Source organism: Ictalurus punctatus, chromosome 8, assembly GCF_001660625.3.
Source record: "Ictalurus punctatus breed USDA103 chromosome 8, Coco_2.0, whole genome shotgun sequence".
Lineage (NCBI taxonomy): Eukaryota > Metazoa > Chordata > Actinopteri > Siluriformes > Ictaluridae > Ictalurus > Ictalurus punctatus.
In genome coordinates, this window is record NC_030423.2 from 18,577,626 (window position 1) to 18,598,039 (window position 20,414).

A 20,414-nucleotide genomic window follows, 5' to 3' on the forward strand; every position below is an offset into this window, starting at 1 on the left:
CATAGCTGTGAAACCGCTGGTGCAATCAGTTGGCATCAAAAGTCACATAATTATTTGAATGAAGTTTACATGTGTGTAATTAAAGTGTTTATATAATCTCAATATAAATACACTTGTGGAAAAACGACTAAACAGTTGGGAAAATGTTCTCACTAATATTATTTGTAGATGTAGTCAGTTCCAGAACAATTGGCACCTTTTGTTAAAGTTTGGTTAAAAAACATAAGTAATAAAAGTCTGTGGTTTATTAGCCTCATCTTAAACTGAATTTTGGGGGAATTTAGATTTTTTTTTTCTTCTTAAAATGCATTTTCTGTAATTAAAGTTTTAATTAAATAATTCTGGAGCTGGCCTTAAATATTTTCATAAAAAAACAGAACAGGTCTGCATTTATAAACTAAATATTGGAACTATATTATCATCCCAATCACTTACTAACATACTAGATTTCTGCTTTTACATTTTAGGCCACACCCCCTGATATCCAACCTGTGCTGGGGAAGAAAGTGATTCTTCCTCAGTGAAGAAAGATGGCTACTGCTATGTTTTTCGTTTTTGTTTGTTTGTTTAATCCTGCAATGTCCTTTTGTACATTTTATAGATAACAGATAACCTAATCTAATCACATCTGTTTGACACCTCAACATAGTTTGAGAGAAGTACGTAATAACTAAGGATTGAAGTTTTCACGATGCTTAACTCATAGCCTTATTCCCTTACTTTTTTTTTATTTTTATTATTTTTTTTAAAGAGCTATACAGCTCTAGTGCAAAAGTGAGAATTAACATTTGGAATATCATTTATTTTTAGCCAAAATATAATTTTAAACCCAATGAGCTACCACTTCACCTTGGTGCAAATCAGACTCCAGTACAAAACATTTACAAACCAAGTTTAATTTTTTTTTTTGTGTTCCATAGTACAGTCAAGATCATCCGAAAATAAAAATTAAAAACACCATGTACAATAAACACAACAAACAAAATGAATAGGCACAACTTGTGGTTTTGCAGGATTGATCTAAAGACACATACGGTCCAAACATAATCACTTTTCATAATAAACATCTATAAATTCATGATCACTGTTTTTTTCATGCCCACTTTTATCCAGAATTTGCCTAAACTGGGTTGTTTTGGCATAGTAATGTGCTGAAGTATCATAACACACTTCCTTACAATGGTTTAATTTGGTTTGAACAATAGATGTCTGAAAGGTCAACTAGATACACACTTTTCAAACCACTCAGTCACTCACTCAAAGGGTTAAATATTGCATACTCTTTGTGGTTAAGCTTCAGTTCAGATTGAAGTACATGCTGGTAAGGTGTTCATTCCAAAAGGCTTAAAAAATGAAATTGGGCATAGATTCGTTGCCTTAAATCATTATATACGGTGTGCTCACCTGTTAGAATCACGAGAGCCCAAACCTGTGTAAAATGTACAATTACAATAAACCATCTGCTCTGAAGCTCAGTACATTTCTTTCATAAATATGATAGTCACCATATTTCATAATAGTAAGAGGGATTTTTAACATTTAACACTGTACATCACCCTCTGTTTAAATATGATTCATCTATTTTAATGAATATATTTTAGTGGTTGAATTATATGCGTATAAAATACAGTGCAGCCCATAAGTTACTGTGCATGCTATAATTCATTGGATTGTATCATTATTACTGAAATTGGAAAATTCACCTAATGCCAATGATACTATATTGCTAAATATAGTGGCTAGCAGTTAGCCAAACCATATTTTAGCATCTTGAATAGTTTGTTTTAAGATGGAAAGCTAATGTCTAAAAGCGAAAACCTGAACTACGCTACAGTATTGGTTATGAGGTCATTACTAGGGAAATGTGTGATCTACAGGTTTAAAAGTCTGAGAACTACATAACATTTAACTGTAGTTGTTAAAAAAAAAAAAAAGCTTCAGCTATTTTTGGGCAATGTTTGTTTATGTGTTTATGACATGTTGAGTTTGGACCTTGCAGAAAGTTCAGAGATTTCTACAAATACATGAACAGGTTTTATGATTCAAAAATATGTACGTATAATAATTCTGATGATGTGAACATACTAACTGTGCCCACATTTTAAACATCCGAAAAAAAAAAAAAAATTGTCGAAAGTAAAGTTAAAATTTTGTCAGGTTTTTTAATTGGCTCGAAATGGTGCTCAGTAATGAGGCCTGTAATGTAGATATCTTGACTTCCTGTTTCTTTTGGAAGCTTTTTGACTTAATTTCTTTAGTAGGTATGAATTTTACATTCCATAGTTCCTTTAGCGTTATGTTTCAGTTCACTGATGCAAAGTGAAATGCTGTCCAGTGAGTTTTTAGGCTTTAAATGTACAAGACCAAGCCATGGCACTACCACCACCATGTTTCACAGAGTTGGTTTGTTTTAGCAATCTGCAATTGATTTCTTATGGACTGCACTGTATAAGATGCATACATCATTCACACTGTATATGAACTAAATAAAAAGAAAACATTTGGTTGTCAAGGCTATATAAATTCAGAGATCACTGAGACATGGCCTGGTTGCATTTTAGGCATTGATACAGTTTGATGGATTTGAATATTGAAGCACACTGAATACAACATCCAACACCATGGTGCAAAACAACTGAAAAATAGTGGATGTTAGCAGACTGACACTGAGAACCCTAAACGCTAGCACAAAAGCATGTTAGCATGCTAGATTTTCCTAGCATTTACCAGCATACTGGCTTTTTCTAGCATGCTAGCATACTTCCCGATGTTCTAAGCAAAGTGCACGTGAACCAAAGGTTACGGTGACGTAGAACCAACATCTGTCTTAAATAACATACAGAAACCATTTTGATTAGGTTTTTGTTTTTACATTTTCAAGCTAGGACACTGTGCATTTGGTTCAGTGCTGAAAAAAAAAAATCACAGAATTGCATTTTTTCTCCTATGATTTCTATGAATTTGAGACAGGATCTGAATAAAATTGGCTCTGAAAAATTACTGAAGAGCATGTTGGAAATGTTGGGGATGCAGTAGTGTCTTTTTTGAATTGTACGCTTTGTCTAAAATAGACATAAACATCTTAGCATGACATGTTAAGGAGATTTTTGTGACCTTTCATGCAACACCTCGGATAATAGGATATACAGTAGTCCAAAAGAACAAGCAAAGGTCATTCGAGGAAGATGTCTTCTGTGGGACAGGAGTACTCCATGTGTTCTTTGTAGAACTGCTGAAACGCTTTGCTGTAATAGGAAATAGGAATACAACCTGAATCACAGCAAGTGCAGAATGACTTCTGCAAACTTCAGATTAGAAAACAGAACTCCACAACAATTACATTATGAATTTAATCGTTGTTTTTTATGTAGCTATGCCTGTTACACATCTAAAGCAGACCAAAATGTTGAACAATGTGAACAAAATGTTTTGACCACAATTGGTTAAGAATTTAGCACTCGTCATTAACAGTTTCCAAACCTTAGCTTGATTACTAGCTAGCTACCAACAACTAATTGTATTTCTTTACAGTCAAGCAACTCCACGACACTGCAGATTCTGATCCTGGATGCATGGGAAAAGGAGTGTACATGTCTAGCTGTGACAGATGATGTATAAACCTGATTCGGCTAGAAGCGAGAGGGCTAGGACTGGCACTATAGATATCTTTGCCTCAGTAGTGGTTTGAGGTTTGCCTTGTACACAGAGGACCTCGTGAGTCTGGTGGCTTTACGTTGACGTAAATAAACTTTGGTTGACATGTTGAGTTTAGACCTTGCAGAAAGTGCAGAGATTTCTATAAACACATGAACAGGTTTTATGATTCAGAAATTTGTAAGTATAATAATTCTGATAACGTGAACATACTGACTGTGCCCACATTTTAAACATCCGAAAATATATATATTAAAAAAAATTGGGGAAAGTAAAGTTAAAATTTTGTCAGGTTTTTTAATGAGGCCTGTAATGCAGATGTCTTGACTTCCTGCTTCTTTTGGAAGCTTTTTGAGGAGCGTACATGTCTGTAGCTGTGGTAGACGATGTATAAACATGAATAAACTTTGGTTGTTTATACATATCAAGTCCTCTCTATTAGTAATTGAACAAATCATCTTGAAACAAGTGCAAAGGTCATTTGAGGAAGCTTACCCGACAGATTCAGCCAGATATGAGGCGTGCTCCTCTGAGAAGAACACATGGCAGGCAAACCTCTGGTGTGCTGGGTGTTTGGTGATTAGTCCAAAATACCTGATGAACAGATGGAAATTATGATTAGGCATGTGCAAATTCAACCTACATACATTTATTCCTTGAGTCAGTGGATCCCCTGGACAATCAACATGCCATGCGCCAATAATACTGTGCTATTCAACATGCATCACAATTATTATTGTGGTCACAAAACATTTTCACTAGCATACTGGTGCAGAATTTGCACTTCAAAATGAACGCGTTCCATTCTGGAAGCAGTACAAGGACAGTGGTCTTACTAGACTTTATTTTGGACTAATATGGAGCATCGCTGCAGGTTTAATCTAATTCAGTTTCATGATTATTTGGAAAACATGGAAGACAAATTTGTCTCTGCAATACAATCCCTGCAACTCAGTTCGCCTACTATCCGTACTAAATAGTATCCGAGATTACAATTAGCGTGTCCCAAACCGTAGTGTGTTGAAATGAGTACCACAAAGGTACCCAATTGGTCTAGTATTTGCAGTAGATTTTCGAGGTGTGGATCCATGGATACTTTTTCAGCTAATATTGCCCATAACTCCTTGCGCGAGGGAGGAGGAGTTTTATGACGGTTCGCTTCGCTGAACCAAGGACGCATTTTAGAGAGGTGTGAATGGAATGGGGCAAAATAAATCGTGGGAATGGTAAATTGAATGATCTAGTATAAATTATATAAGGAATAATGAATGAAAAAAAGCTGAAACGCAACAAGGAGTTTGTTTACGGTGACAGTGTCCGTAACTCGGCAACAGTACTCTCTTCCTTTACATGAGGTGTTCCCAGTACTCTTTTGCTTCACACTCAAATGTATGTATTTTGTCTTCACAAAAAGAGTACATACTTTTAGTGCATAGTATATAAGTAAGCAAACTTGGACGCAGGGAATATCACCACAATATGATAAAACAATAACAAAAAATATTCATTATTCATTCCTACCACTTCTTCACTCACTTTTTGTTCTTTGGATGGCATCCACAGAAAGAGATGTTCTTCAGCTGAAAGAAGTGACAGTACTTGTCACCCTGTGGAAGGGAAAGAGAAAGTAGGAATGTATTTAACAGCAATAAAGATCTGATGATGGTTCAAAGATTCTGAGGATGGGTGTGAAAACCTAATTAGCTTAGCTCAATCAAACAGCTTTTTTTTTTTAAAAAATAAATAAATAAACCCCAAAAACTTCTCCTTTGACATAACTTTCACTTCTTTAATGTTAGCTCAGTTATTAATTGCTTTTTAAAAAATCTTTAGGCAGATAAATACTGCTGAGTAATAGAAAAATGTGACTCAGTGATAAAAACTAGTTCTAAAAATAATAGTGCCTTAAAGGAACTATTTTACCAAAAAATGAAATGTACAAATGTACAAAAGATGAGTTTCCTTTCAGTCCAAATTGTAGTTGATCATCCAAGACATGTTTGCTGTCTGACGTTTGTGTCTGATTTAGCTACCACGTGACGGAAGCATACAGTGTCTACTTTGACATCGTGCGAACTGCGTGTCTAAATCATCATACTGATTATTTTCCTTAAGAAAATTCTAATAACATTCAAACTCTTTATGTGCAAATGATGTCTTCTGAGGCAGGGCAATTCTCACATACATAAGGTTGTAACTTTTCCATAATTGTTAGCTATATTACATTAGATTAGAATAGATTAGATTAAATTATATTAGACTACATTTGGATAAAGGGGACATTGTAATGATATTTAATTTATAATTTTTAATTATATAATTATTTATTTTAGTAATTTAATTATATAATTTTTGGCTGAACTCTGTTAAAAAAGAGTTGTTTCTCAATAGTTCGTTGTATAGTTACGTGTTCTTAGTTTGTTGAAAAGAGAAAGAGAGAAGAGCTAGGACCCTGGAGGATCTGGACAGATTCTGTACTGAGGAATTGGTCTTAGTTTGCTTGCTCTGTATTCTCCAACAACATTGAGCATTATAGAAGAAGACGCTGTGCTGATATGCACTAAATGCAGGGGTGCCAATAATTGCATTTTTTTTCTCTGTATTTAATGGCTTTGGAGTAATAAGCTCAAAGTGAATTAACAGGGGGAAAAAAATAACCATAAATCATTCTCCCAGATTGAGCAGAAAATGAGAAGAAACCAAGGAAAAAGAAAATTAATTGCCGATTAATTTGATCCGAAATTAAATCTATACGCACAACCAGCCATTTTTGCAATGTAGCCAATTATAAAGACATCCATATCACACATTATTCACACAAAAGGGGATGAATACTGATTTTAGCACGTACCCTTCCAGAAACCTCACACTCGTCCTGAACGATGATCTTCACTCCTCTTATATTGATCTCCACGATGCACATGGAGGGAGGGTTGAACTGCATTGTTCTTCTGTTTGTGGCAATCTGCCACCAGAACATCATCACAGATTTGACACATTTCACACGTAAAGCAACAGTGACAGTGAAAAACTTCCCCTTACCCCAAATCTATCAGTCATTAATCAGACAAGAGATGCAAATATGTCTAAATGCCATTTTCTGACCGCTGCTGTTGTGTTCTCAAATAAGGGTAACACTTTATAATAACATGAATAATCATGGACTAATACCTGAATTAATACTTACTTAAATATGAACTAATAATGAGTTAAGGCATGTAAAAATCACAAAGTAATGAAGAGCCAACTTTAACTACGATGTGAGTCTTATGAGTCCATGCGTGCATAATGACTAGGGATGGGCGATATGGACTTAAAACGATATCACGATATTTTCTGGTATTTACTGCGATAACGATATCAGTGACGATATACATATAGAATCATGCACCACTGTTTTTGGTTACAAGTGACAGCTCTATGCAGTCTTGAGAGCCTCAGAAACACAAACACTGATCTAAAAGTAAAACTGATGTTCTGTAACCAAACCAGTTCCAGATTGCAGAGGTAGTTCTTCGTTTAGTGATAAACTCCTCCTCAGCTTCACATCCGCCTTCCACTGTACTTGTTTTCGCTCTGCACGTGAGCTGTGAACGGGTCGCATTCGTCATCGACTAGGCTTTATCGTTATTACCGCGGGAAAACTAATTCTTATTGTGGGGAGAATTTCTACCGGTATATCGCGAACGATAAGATATCGCCCATCCCTAATAATGACCACCTTAAGTACATGTTAGTACATGTTTGTTAGTTAATGTAGTAATTAACACATAGGGGTAAACCAAATCAAACATGCTCTATAAGAAAGAATATGAATGAAACGTGCATCATTTCAAATCGTTTACAGAATTTGCCAGATGCAACTGCACAGTACATGACCTTCATTGCATGGCACTGGATTGCTTTCATAATTTACATTGATCCTCCTTATCAAACTCAGAAAGATGCACTAATGATAAACACCAATCCTTTCATCTCAACCCATTTTGCGTCATTCTTCATCTATTTCACTTCAAAGAACACTGTAGTACTACTACATGCTCGGGGTGGCTTGGGCCCAGGCCACCGCTCCTTTGCCCACAAGGGTGAAATTAATACAGTAACATTTATTCATTTATCTATTAATGTGGCATTTGAAGAGAAATGGGTGGAGAATGACGCAAAACAGGTCAAGATGAAATTATTGGTGTTTATTATTAGTGCATCATTCTACGTTCCATAAGGAGGATCAATGGGCAAATAATGAAAATAATCCAGCGCCATCCAGTGATGTTTGTGTATGTAGCTGCATATGGCAAATTATATAAACAATTTGAAATGGTGCACGTTTAATTCAGATTCTTTCTTACAGAGCATGTTTGATTTGGTTTACCCCTACGTGGTAATTAATACATCAACTAACACACATGTACTAACCTTCTTAACGTGGTCGTTATTCACGCATGAATTCACAAGACTCACGTCTTAGTTAAGGTTAGCTCCTCATTAGTTTGTATTATTTCATGAATCAGTGCGTGATTTTTCATGTACTGTTATTCTAAAGTGTTACCTAAATAAGCTACTTAGCTCTACGATAAGCAGGCCTGTGTCTCAATCACATACTATGACCTAATACTTAATAGTATTTACTATTATGTCCTAACTTAGAGGATAATGCATACTTTTAATTTGAATCATACAGAAGAGGGTGGTTACCAGATTAATGGTAAAAATGGAGGTGATGTAAACAACAGTGCTACACTGTGTCCAGTGCGTTCTGGTAACTTAACCAACAGTGTTTGCTGTTCTACATGATTTATTCTTATTTTTTTATTTCAATATACACGTCATTGACAAATACAGTTTTTATAGATGAAGACAAAAGCAATCCCATAAACGAACTGTCTACTGCTATCACTTTAGCTAACAGTCCTTCCCTGTGTTAGTGCAAAAGTGTCCACTGTTTCACACTACATTTGTTCAGCACGTTTAATCCATTATCCAAGTCTGAAGGTTTGAAGTACATTTGTTCATATTTCTAAGTGTGAACATGCTACACAGTTATGTATACTCAAAAATATGTATACAAAAAAATTCTCTGTATTCACTATTCTGGATTGCTTGGTTGAGGTGTTTAGCTGTATTGAGATCTGGGAGGGAGCCAGTACAAGAACCCTGAGTTCTGGGTTGAAAAACACAGTGTACTCGAGGCTTGAAGTGGCTTGAACTCAGGACTAAGGATTTTAATTACTCTGCATGTTGCAACCTGGCACCTTAGTCTCTTGTAATCACTTCCAGTAATTACTTATGCTTTAAAAGATGGCTAATAACTGGTTGCAAAACTTTTGTAATCAGAAACTAACAATAATCGGATTGAAATATGTGATGTTATTTAACGACGAAAAGCGTGCCGTCGTTGATATGGTGAAGTTTTCTGTGAAGAGATTTCTTTAACATTTCTAGAAGGAGTCTCCAATTTCAGAGGGAGAAAGAAGACTAGTAAGGGAACGAGTGTTTATAGCTGCTATAATGTGTGTGATGCGTTAGGATCTAACGTTCCACATTAAACATTAGATGTAACTATAAATGGATGAAAAAATGTGACTTCTTGTCTTATAATTAATGGAAAAAAAAAAGTAATCCGTGGCAAATAGAGATGAGGGGACATTATTGGCAAATATGAGCTGGTAACTGTAATTCGTCTTGTTTTTTTATTCTTTTTCAGCATGCTATGTCATGTTTTATTACATATTTAACAATGCTTTAATGTTGTTCTTTACCTCTTGTATGCCAGCACAAACAATCTGGGAGGGTTAACGGTAAAAACTGAGATTGAAATGAGGGTTTGTACCACTGTATACTGTATTTGTATCATACCTTCTGCATAGCTGCACAAAGCACATCATTCCCTTTATGATATGGCACTTGAACAGAGCCCAGGAATTTCACCCAGAATGTGTCTAGCCAGTCACTTTTGACCTCTGGGAAAATATATGTATATATATTATAATCTAAGAACAAATAACACAAAATTGTAATAAGAGCTCATATTCACTCAGCATTTGCTGAAGTACTTGGTACCTTTAGGCTGGCTGTCCTTGGTGACTTTAACTGCGTAGAAAGCAGGGAAAATGCCTCTGGATCCGGTGCGCATGTTGTAGGCTTCACACCACAAATCCTCCGCCTGCATTTCCATCAACAATGGGTCGTCCGCCTCCATCTCCAGCTCATCCGCGTGCCTCGGGATGAACCTGTAAGCAACAACAAATATCTCCTTAAGACCATGACAAGCGTGCAGAAGGGATCCCTGAGTGAGAATATTTTCGATCCCTGGTTTTGTTGAGCAGTAATTTATACTGTAGATATACAACCTTGCATTCGGACAGCTCCTAAATTACAGTATTTAAATTTAAGCCTAGTACATGTGATCCGGCTAATCTAAGAAAGAAGAACAACTTTCTATTACACGTCTCAGTATTGTGAATTGGAGCCCAGTTCTGATGTGGCTCTTTGGAAGATGTACTGAAAATGAATCGAGCTGTCCTGAGTTAAATGGTACCTCGTACAGTTGGGCATAATACAGTTGAACATACAATTTAAATTTGAGATGTGCTTCCACTTCCCTGTCAGTCTTGGCCTGGAGATTATGCTTAAACTGAACAAAACTGTTACTCAAGTATAAGTAACGCTTTCCTGGGAAAGTAAAGAGGATGAGAGAGACATGCCTGAACACTGCCCTGTGGCTTTGCTCTCTCTCCTCACCATCGATAATGCAGGAGAAAAGACCAAAGGATTCCACACCTACGGATCAACAAAACAACAGGTAAGTGACATTTGCCAAAAAAAAGTATTGCATATCATTGCATTGTAACAGGAAAATGTAAGGTTTTAACTAATAGAAGTCCTAGCATTACAAATATTATGGAAATGGTGCTACAAGGCTCCATGCTAGGCCCTGTTGGTGTTTTAGTAAGGAATGTAAGGAATGAAACACATCGTTGCGTTCTGTTATAGGACAACAATAAATGATACAGTGGTGTGATGCGACACAACGTGAAGCAGGTTTACTGTTCCTACCACAAAACTGATTACGGCACAGCAACTCCTGAAGCACTTTAATGTTCTTATATCCCAGCAATTTGCCAACGCTAACTTTTGATTTATCTATTAAAGAACTATACTTCATACTTTTTATCCGTTTACAGTTGCGTGTGCGTTGTGCAACGTTGCGTCAGTGAAATCAGCCAATTCCTGTTAAGTCCTGTTCTGACTGTTACTTCTAACAAAGCACTGACAAAGGAGAATCCTTACAAAAATGCAAAATGAGTTGCTGACGGAAAAATGATCCATACCACATCAATAACATCAATACCAATATCATTCAGTGTTTTTTGTCCATTTTAGAAAGTGTGGCAACACAATTAGTGCAAATAGTGCTCGTTACAGAAATGTGATCCACCCACCAGGAAAGCATGGACGTCTGTTTATGAAGACATTGAGGAATTTGCGTGAGCGAGGCATGTCTGACGTGGTGTCAGTGGCAGAGTCTGTGGACAGACCGGAAGTGTCCCTGTTCATTCCTCCTGCGCCTGACTCGTCCTCATCATCGTCCACATCATGGTCCTCCTCCTCATCCTCTTCGACAGCCGACTCGTACACGGTGTTGTCGCTGTCGCTGTCATAGCCTTGGTAACACTGCTTTAGACTAACCAGCTCCAACTTTGAATGCTCGTCCACCACCAGGGTGTATTTCACAGAGTCGTATGTCAGTCCCGAGGCGTCCGTGCTAACTGCTGCGTTCGCAGCTGCTGTGTCACCTGGTTTTGCATTCGAAATAGAGTCTATTGCCTCGCTGAGGCTATCAGTCCTGCACGGAGGTGTTGGAGGGTACACTTCATCCTCTTCGCTGATGGATGGGTTGGTACGTTCGGCTACAGAATGGAAATGCAAGGGAGGGAGCTCAGTATCGGAGCTGATGGACATGCGGTTGCTGTCGCTGCTCTGGGAAAGGAAAGGTCTCTCCTGCTCAGCACCCACCGGTGTCAACTGGATGTCCAGCATCGTCTCCTTACCCTTGTCCTTATTTTTATCCGAGTGGTGGTGTGTATATCCATTTTCTCCATGGTCCCGGCAGCCATTCATGGAGTTATAGTGGGGTTTCTCCTTGCTGATAGTCCCAGTCAAATTCCCATCCCTGGTTGTGTCCTTCATGGCTGCACAATTGGACACCGGGACCGTACAGATATTGTTGCCCACACTGTCAGAAGGTTTATCCTGCTTCTTGCAGTTAGACACTGGAGTTTTGTGTGTCACGGAAGCAGCTACACACGGCTTAGGATCCAACCGGCTGCTTGCTTGGACCTTGACCCCATCATTTGGGGTAACATGTTCAACAGTGGGAGGCTGGGCCCCTATTACACACACAGCAGATTATATATTAGGTAATAAGTCCAAAAGGAAGGGGATTATGCAGGAAAAAACCCCCACACAATTACGTGCATATGTGGAATTTCTCTGTGTACTTATTTCAACTTTCAGCTAAGGCATCCAACATTAGGAAACAGAAAGTTGTTTGTAGTGCCACTGTGAATACCCTGTTTTTGCCACGAGCCTTCTTGTGAACTCGTGACCTCTTGTGATCCCATTAAAGCCATATTTTTTTCACAGGCAGACATTTCATCAGAAATAAAAATGCATATATTACATAACCTATCTCAGACAACAAGGTTTCTTTGTTGACAGTTGAATCTTGCCATTAAATAATTAACAGAGTTGTGTTTTCAGAATAGGATAGGCAAATGCTCTTATCTAGCATCCACGTTAATGGCTTGAGGAATTTAAGGACATTCTAATGAGTTATTTAAAAAAAAATTAAATGAATAAATTACTTTCAATCTGTAATATAGGTAACAGGGTGTGTTAAACCACTGTAAACTCTTATTTTTTTTGTTTCAGGCAGAGCCGAGAGGCCAAGACTGTGTGATGTACATAAAATGCATTAAAAATATAACATAATAAACACAGACATTTGTGATTAAGTGCAAACGTTTGGCTTACCTTTTATGTGAGGTGAAGATGAATGGGACTTCTTCTCTTTCCTTCTGTCTTTTTCACCAAAAGAGTTATTATTAATGGTGTCCTGAGGGAAAGGAGAGGGAACGAAGGATGAGATGTTTAAAAAGGAAAATATGGGGATTTCCTTCCTTGCTCATCAGAAAATGTGGAACTGTTACTGAATACTCTACTTCCTCCTTTCATTTTAGGCTGGCTGCTACAATCAATAGTCTGAGTCCACTCCTAACAATTGTTTTTAATTACTCAACTGATACTTAAGAAGACATTATTAGTTTACACACCATTTACTTCATTTTTGTCTAATATTTCTTTCAAAAAGGTCAAACGCTATTAGCTATCGATTGTTAATCACTAACCCCTTATATCGACCAGTACACTCCTTTATGATAGATTGTTATCCCTATTTTACAGACCTAGGGTATATTATGAAGAAGAATGTAATCCTTTTTCAAAAAATGTCATTTGAAAGAAATATTGTAGGTTTTTAATAACTATAGGGCTTTCCACACAGATCCGCCCTGCTGTGACGTGAGCATGACTGAGCTTCAGGGAAGAGGAATTAGTGATGCTTTACTGTCCTCTAAGTTCTCGCTGACTCACTACCAAAGTGCAATGGGCATCCCATCCTCCATCACCATGGAAACAGGGGCACAGAAGTGTGTGTGTGTGTGTGTGTGTGTGTGTGTGTGTGAGTGAGTGAGTGAGCATATGGTATGATGATATTGAGAGGGACAAAGATTCGTGATGTGTCTCAGTTCTTTTTTTTTTTAATGAAAAGATGATTTTCTTTATTTCAATTTAATCAGAGATGTACAAAGCAACAAAGAGATATCAGATATCTAAACATTGTGCTCTTGCCATCTTCTGTGAAATTCTGCTGTGAAACCTCTGCCTAAGGCAGGAAGTGGACAGCGAGGGTCTATGTAATAAACTGGCAGACTTCACTACCTGAGATAAATATATAATCAGATAGGAACTGCAGTAAGACTCACACAAGACAAGATAAAGGTACATATGTACTCTCCAGCTACTTTATTAGCAACACCTTTACACCTGCTCATTCATGCAATTATCTGTTCAGTCAATCATTAGACAGGAGTGCATATACAGGTCATGCAGGTACAGGTCAAGAGCTTCAGTTAATGTTCACGTAAATGTCGGGGGGGGGTGTCTCAGTGACTTTGACTGTGGCATTGTTTTTGGTGCCAGATGGGCTGGTTTGAGTATTTCAGATAGACCTGATCTCCTGGGGTCCTAGAGTTTACACAGATTGGTGCAAAAAAACGAGAAACATCCAATGAGCAGCAGTTTTGCACCTTGTTGATGAGAGACGTCGGAGCAGAATGGCCAGACTGGTTCCCGCTAACAGGAAGGCAATGCTAACTCAAATAACCACTCTTTACAACCGTGGTGAGCAGAAAAGCATCTCACGAAACGAAACATGTCAGAACTGGTCTACAACAGCAGAATATGATGTGCACAGAAACAAGACAGTTGAAGATTGGTAAAACGTCACCTGGTCTTCAACTTTTTTCCCCAATTCTGATGTTTGATGTCAACATTAACTGAAGCTCTTGACTCTTGACTTGTATCTGCATAACTTTCATGCATTGCACTGCTGCCATTTGTACAAATGCCTAGAAATAGGGCTAACCCTAATCTTATATTTGGTTTATCGTGTAATAGGAACTCAAAGATAAGCCTAATCCTGACTATATTTAAGATATTTTTACTTACTAAAATGTCTTTTTTTTTTTTTTGCAGTGTACAGCCCTTGATGGTACTGGAGATTCAAACAAACAATAAGGATGTCAACAGTAAGCTAGAACAAGCTAAATGTTGCCAAAAAGTCCAGCTGATCTTTTCTCTGAATAATGAAACTGCTTGTGTATTGAGGCTCAGCTTTGTATGAGAGCAGGTCTCCAAAATTCCAGACAAATTCCATCAATGCTCATCTTATCCAGGGGCTTTGACATGGCTATTTTCCTGTCCCATGACAAGCACAGATTGGAGACTTACAACCACAGTGCAGCCCTAGGCAGAAGTTCCTCTAGGCATCATCACGCTGATGACCTGGATATGAGTCACACTCAGGAGGTGCTCAGATATTGCTAGAATAAATTTTTTAAAAGCTTGCTGCTTCATAGCACTGCAGAGAAACTGCTGCTTTTCTGCTTCAGTCTACTGGGCCTCATATCTATCACAGAATGCCCTACATAGGGTGTAAATAAACCACTAACTAGTGTGCTAACAAGAACTAGAGAGCCAATTTTGGTCTGTCTCTGAATTAATTGCTTAAAATGCTCAGATTTGTTTCTTTGCCCACAAGCTTATGCATGGCATTTCCTGGTCATAATCACATTACTTTTCAGAAGAACCGCATTTCATATTGAGGATCAAAAAACCTCGGATCAATCAGGAATCAAACATGAAATGTTCAGTGATTTTAAATATATTTTAAACCACTGAGTGTATTCTTTTTTACAAAGCCACTGCCGAGGAATCTAGCACAAATACCGAGGTTAATAGTGTATATATTCATGCAGGACAATACTAAAACATGGACTGAATCTATACTAAAATAAAAGAGCACTGAGATGATGTATTAAGTTATATGAATACTGCTTTAAAAAAAAAAAGCACCCTTACAATTAATATTTTGTGAAACTTACTCTAGACAGAACTGAGTCTCCTCCTGTAATGTCTAACAAGGTTGTAGAGGGATTTCGATTCATTCCTATATGTGGTACTTCTTTATATTAAGCTTCTTTATATTCTACGTTTGTGCATGTGGACTTATCATTATTATTCAGACCACAGGTTTTCAATAGGATTCAAATCCAGGTTTGGGCTGAAATATCCTTGTATTTAGTAGAATTTCTGACACCATCAATCGTCACAAAAGATGTTCACTAAACCAGCCACAAAAAGGCCCAAAAGCATCACTGATCCACTCTAAGATTGTACATTGGGTACCAGGCACTTTTCTTTGTATGTAAGGTCACCAGACATGTTGTGTGCATGACCAAAGATTTGATTTTGACATCATCTGACCACAGGACAGGATGCCAATTATAGTTCTAATGATGCTTTTCCCCCTTCTTCACCATCCTCCTCACTGTGTGCTCAGGACTCCAGTTCTTGTCACATGACCTGTCAAATGTTTTGTTATGGACCTAACTGTGCTTAATGGTATTTTTTTAAAAAAACCTGCATATGTATTTTTTTTTAATCCATTAACAGATTTGTGCAGGTCAACAACCCTTGCTCTCATTTGCTGTGGAAGTTCTTTGGTTTTTCCCATGGTAATGGATGTCAAGGGGATTTTACATGTGTGCAACTTCACAGCAAATTGGAAAACCATCAGAAAAACAGGATATGATTAAAGAAAATTGAGAGCAAATGAAAAAATATTATGAGGGTTTTTCATTTTCAAAAATGACAATTTATTTATTAATAGAAAATGTTCTGTTGGGGTGTCAGTATTTTATTTTGAGAGAAAATACTATTACATATATAAGAATAAATTATAGAGTATAGCGTGTATAGAGTTTATAGTATAGACGACTTTTTTTGTCAGAAGAAAGATAAATAGTTTCTTCTATAGTTACAGTAAAAAAATGGAAAAACTGGGTATACTATTTATTTAATACAATTCCATAAAATGTAACTTTTATGAAGGGGATCGATTAGAGAGGCCACAATTTTTTTTCCGATACCAGCAAAAAATGGTGGCTTGGATTTTGGATAAATCACATTATATATTGGATCCTGAAACAAGTGACAAAGATTTGAATTGGATTGGAAAAGAAATTTCTTTTTGAATCTGGAAATATAAACAGCCTTAACTGCTTTTTTTTTTGTTAAGATTTATTTTATTATATTTTGTTCTTTATTGTATGTACAATGTATGTCATTTTTGTGTGAAAGAGTTTAACTGTGAAGTGCTTCAGTAAAAATGATGATGATGATTAGGATTATTATTATTAAACTAATAACTTTTGTTTGTACTTCACAAACTTTATTTGTGTGCTTAGTGTTGAGGAATTATGGTTTAGTACGTTGTGTCTCTATGGACAAACAGCGACATTAGCACACCTCCTTTACAACAGCAACTGCGGACACTACCCTAATAAAAACACTATATTCAGTTACAGGGAAGATATCTGATGTGACTACTGAACACACATTGTTTTGTTGTTTTTTTTCTTCTAGATGCTGCATTTGCTTGGCAAATACTCAAATTATACCATCCCTCCTCCAAAAGAATGACAGTCATCTCTTTTATTTGTAGTACAGCATGAGATGAAGAGAGAGGGAAAAAACAATGTAAGAGAAGGGCATGAACCCTTATCCATTTCTAAGTATAACTTCTGTAATAATACAGAAATGCAGAATGGAGTAAAATCCAGGTCATACACAGCCGGCGCTTCATATATCACTTCCTCATGGAATATGACAGATTTGGGGAAGCAGATTAAAGGAAACGTTCAACAATTCCTCACTTTTCCTCCTCTGAGACTAATTACTAGCTGGCCTTGGGGCTATCCCTAAAGCTGCATCTCCTCAGTTCATAATGGCATCCATTGTGACCCAATTCAGTCTTATTTATATATACACAATATACATTTATCCTGTATATTGTATATCAACATATTGACAATGTGGAGGCCTTTAAGTAGCTCAGTCCACTCATTCCTTTAAAAGAACGAATAAGGAATTGTTTGGCATAAAAATAATTCCCTTTCCCTCAAATGTAGTGTATTATCAAGACAAGCTCGGTGTCTCTTATTTGGCTGGCACCAAATCTTACGATATTTGCTTTAAATAATATTGTTACTCATATAATATTATTTTATAATATATTATAATATAAGATAAAATAATATTGTAATCTCATTTCTAAACCAATAAACTTGTAAAACTGCAAGAATTCAAATAACCCAGTCAATTGTTTTGCACGTATTGAATCGAACAAACTGTGCTAAAAAACCCAAACCAAACAAAGCAGATTCTGCTTGTCCAAGATGGCCACCCACATACTGTATTGTTCCAGTGTTCAGCTACATGATGAAGTTTAGTTCAGGTTTATAGATTACAGAAAATTTTCCTAAACCAATCAGCAAACCTAAGTGACAGTACTGGTGAACTGTGTGTGGGAATACGCTTCTTCCCATAACACATTATGATTTATCTCCAGTTTAAACTCAACACCTGTTGTCTTACACTGGTCTCCAATGTTAATTTATTACTTGTGGTTTTGCTGTGAAGCAGATGGTCTAAGATATGGCTGCAGATACGTCTGCTTGAAGGTGCAATCACAAGGAATTTATTGAAGTCTATTAGAAGAAAAAAAATATTTAGGTGCGTGAAGCACACTTTCGCACTACAAACCCAATCAACCACTGTCTGAGAAAAAAAAGAAATATTTTGGATGTATGGATCACAATTCTTTCTTAAAATGTTCCTTAGGCAATGCATCTGACCTCTACATAGGTTTATTCATAAATGTCAACACAGCCAAATACAGATGAGCGACAAATCAAGGGAAAAACACTGACTCTGATTTGGCTCCACTTGTCCCCTAGGAGTTCTTCTGATCATCTTTACTCCCCCCAATTCACAGACCACGAGGGTCATTAATTGATGTAAGTCACATGCTATGACCTCCAGAGATGTGTAGAACAAGAGTTGAAGATATTGGCTTTTACTTTAATGTTTCACCTATTTATTTGTATATCTGATGTAAAATAAGCACTATAGGCTATATTGTGATGTATACAATATGAGATAAATAATGAATAGATTAAATACAAATGTTTTTAGGTTTAACCCATTGTGTTTCAATGACAACAAATCACTCAACGACAATAGATTCTGAATTTAATCTAAAACGAATCTAAATCTAAAATGTCAAATTAATTCTACTAGTTATTAAAGCTAATAATACTTGAAGATGGATAACCTTAGGCCTGCACCTGAGTCAAACTCATTTGATTTAGGTTTAGTGATTTCAAATAGACTGAAGACCTTCTTGTTGCTGTTTTTTGCTCTCATTATGATGCTCAAAAATATCCATCCATCCCTGCATTTTCTACACCTCTTATCCTGCAGGGTTACTGGGAGCCTGGAGCCTATCCCAGGGAAGTCTGGGTCCAAAGAGGGGGACACCCTGGACGGGGTGCCAACCCATCGCAGGGCACAATCACACACTATGGACAATTTGGACATGCTAATCAGCCTACAATGCATGTCTTTGGACTGGGGGAGGAAACCGAAGTAGCTGGAGGAAACCCCAAATGCACAGGGAGAACATGCATACGCCACACACACACACACACAGGAACCGCCAACCCTGGAGGGTCAAGGTAAACGTGCTAACCACTAAGCCAACGTGCCCCGACTCAAAAATATAATAATGATATTTTATCACATGCAGGTTTGGAGTTTGTTCTTTGCACATTTATTCATGATGAATGGAAATGATTTTCAAATCATTGTTAGAAAGGCAAAACAAACCCATTTCAAACAACGCTCTTCCCTCAGAAATCTTAAAATCTTTCATTTGAGGAACATCCTGCTGGCCAATATGAGATAATCCGGAATATCCACACGTCCACACAGGTAGAGCCTGTGCTTCTAATCTCCCCCCTCATTCCTTTTGACCCCTGCAGGTCACATATTCGAATCGACACTTCCTATCTAATTCCATTACACAGAAGCAAAAGAGGAGGAGTGTGATTCATAACGGGTGGGCCACAGGGGGGAGCATGAGCCACGTCGCTGGCAGCATCAGCATCAGCCTCAGCCTCAGCATCAGCATCATTCAGGCCAGGAATCAGAGCAGCACAATCCATCACCCTTCTGCACTTCACCATTGAACACCATAAAATACGCAGCTTTAAAGACTGCTAATGATTGGGAGTGTGTGGGAATGACGATAGTGAGAGCACAGCACATCTTTCTGTACTAAATATCCTCATCCCCACAGATACACACACATATTTACACACACACACACACACACACACACACACACAAACATTGGCTTCTTACACGCCCATGATCCCTAAAACACCAGCTGTCGGAAGATCCCATCACCTAATAAACCCATGTACAGTCCACACACACATAGCTTCCCAAGCTTCCTCCAACCCACAGATACCAAGAGACCAGTTGTATGAAGAGCACATCACATAACACTTACATACACACACATACACATTCCCGATCCCAAGCTTCTTACACACCAACACTCCCTATCCTCAGCTGTCACTCTGCTCACCTGAGTCCTTGGCACCTGCGGGAACAGATTAAGGGTGGTGGGTCTCTTGGGCCGATATGTATCCATGGCGGCCATCAGCGATCGCTCTTCCTCTCGGTGCTCATCGATGAGCAGCAGAGGCCTCTCCTCCTCCTCCTCCTCCTCCTCTTCTTCGTCTTCTCCTCCTTCTTCCTGGGTGCCTCCCTCAGCGTCTATCAGATCCAGCTGAAGCATCTCCTTCTGCAGCTCCACGGCCCCCCTCCTCCGACCCAACTCCCCGCTCCCATTGGCTGGACGAATCATGTGTTCCTGGGAAGGAGAAGCCAAAAGAGTGGTTAGAGGGGGAGCCGAGGCTTAGCCAATCAGGGCTCATTGATGATGTCATCCTGTGACTCGATGCCTCAGAGGGTGTGCAGAAAGCTAATGCAATCACAGAGGACAA

General features: G+C 37.8%; 1 protein-coding gene across 1 annotated transcript in view; it reads right to left on the reverse strand.

Annotated features, from left to right (window-relative positions):
• Nucleotides 1-748: 748 nt before the first annotated feature.
• Nucleotides 749-20,414, reverse strand: part of mapk8ip1a (mitogen-activated protein kinase 8 interacting protein 1a) — a 31,816-nt gene continuing 12,150 nt past the window's right edge. The window contains exons 3-12 of the mRNA XM_017473441.3: nt 19,994-20,281; nt 12,691-12,772; nt 11,097-12,044; nt 10,359-10,434; nt 9,715-9,884; nt 9,511-9,614; nt 6,506-6,619; nt 5,191-5,261; nt 4,150-4,248; nt 749-3,245 (exon numbers count right to left, since the gene is read on the reverse strand). Coding sequence (XP_017328930.1) covers nt 3,173-3,245; nt 4,150-4,248; nt 5,191-5,261; nt 6,506-6,619; nt 9,511-9,614; nt 9,715-9,884; nt 10,359-10,434; nt 11,097-12,044; nt 12,691-12,772; nt 19,994-20,281 — 2,025 coding nt within the window. The 3' untranslated portion in view covers nt 749-3,172. The remainder of the gene's footprint in view (nt 3,246-4,149; nt 4,249-5,190; nt 5,262-6,505; nt 6,620-9,510; nt 9,615-9,714; nt 9,885-10,358; nt 10,435-11,096; nt 12,045-12,690; nt 12,773-19,993; nt 20,282-20,414) is intronic.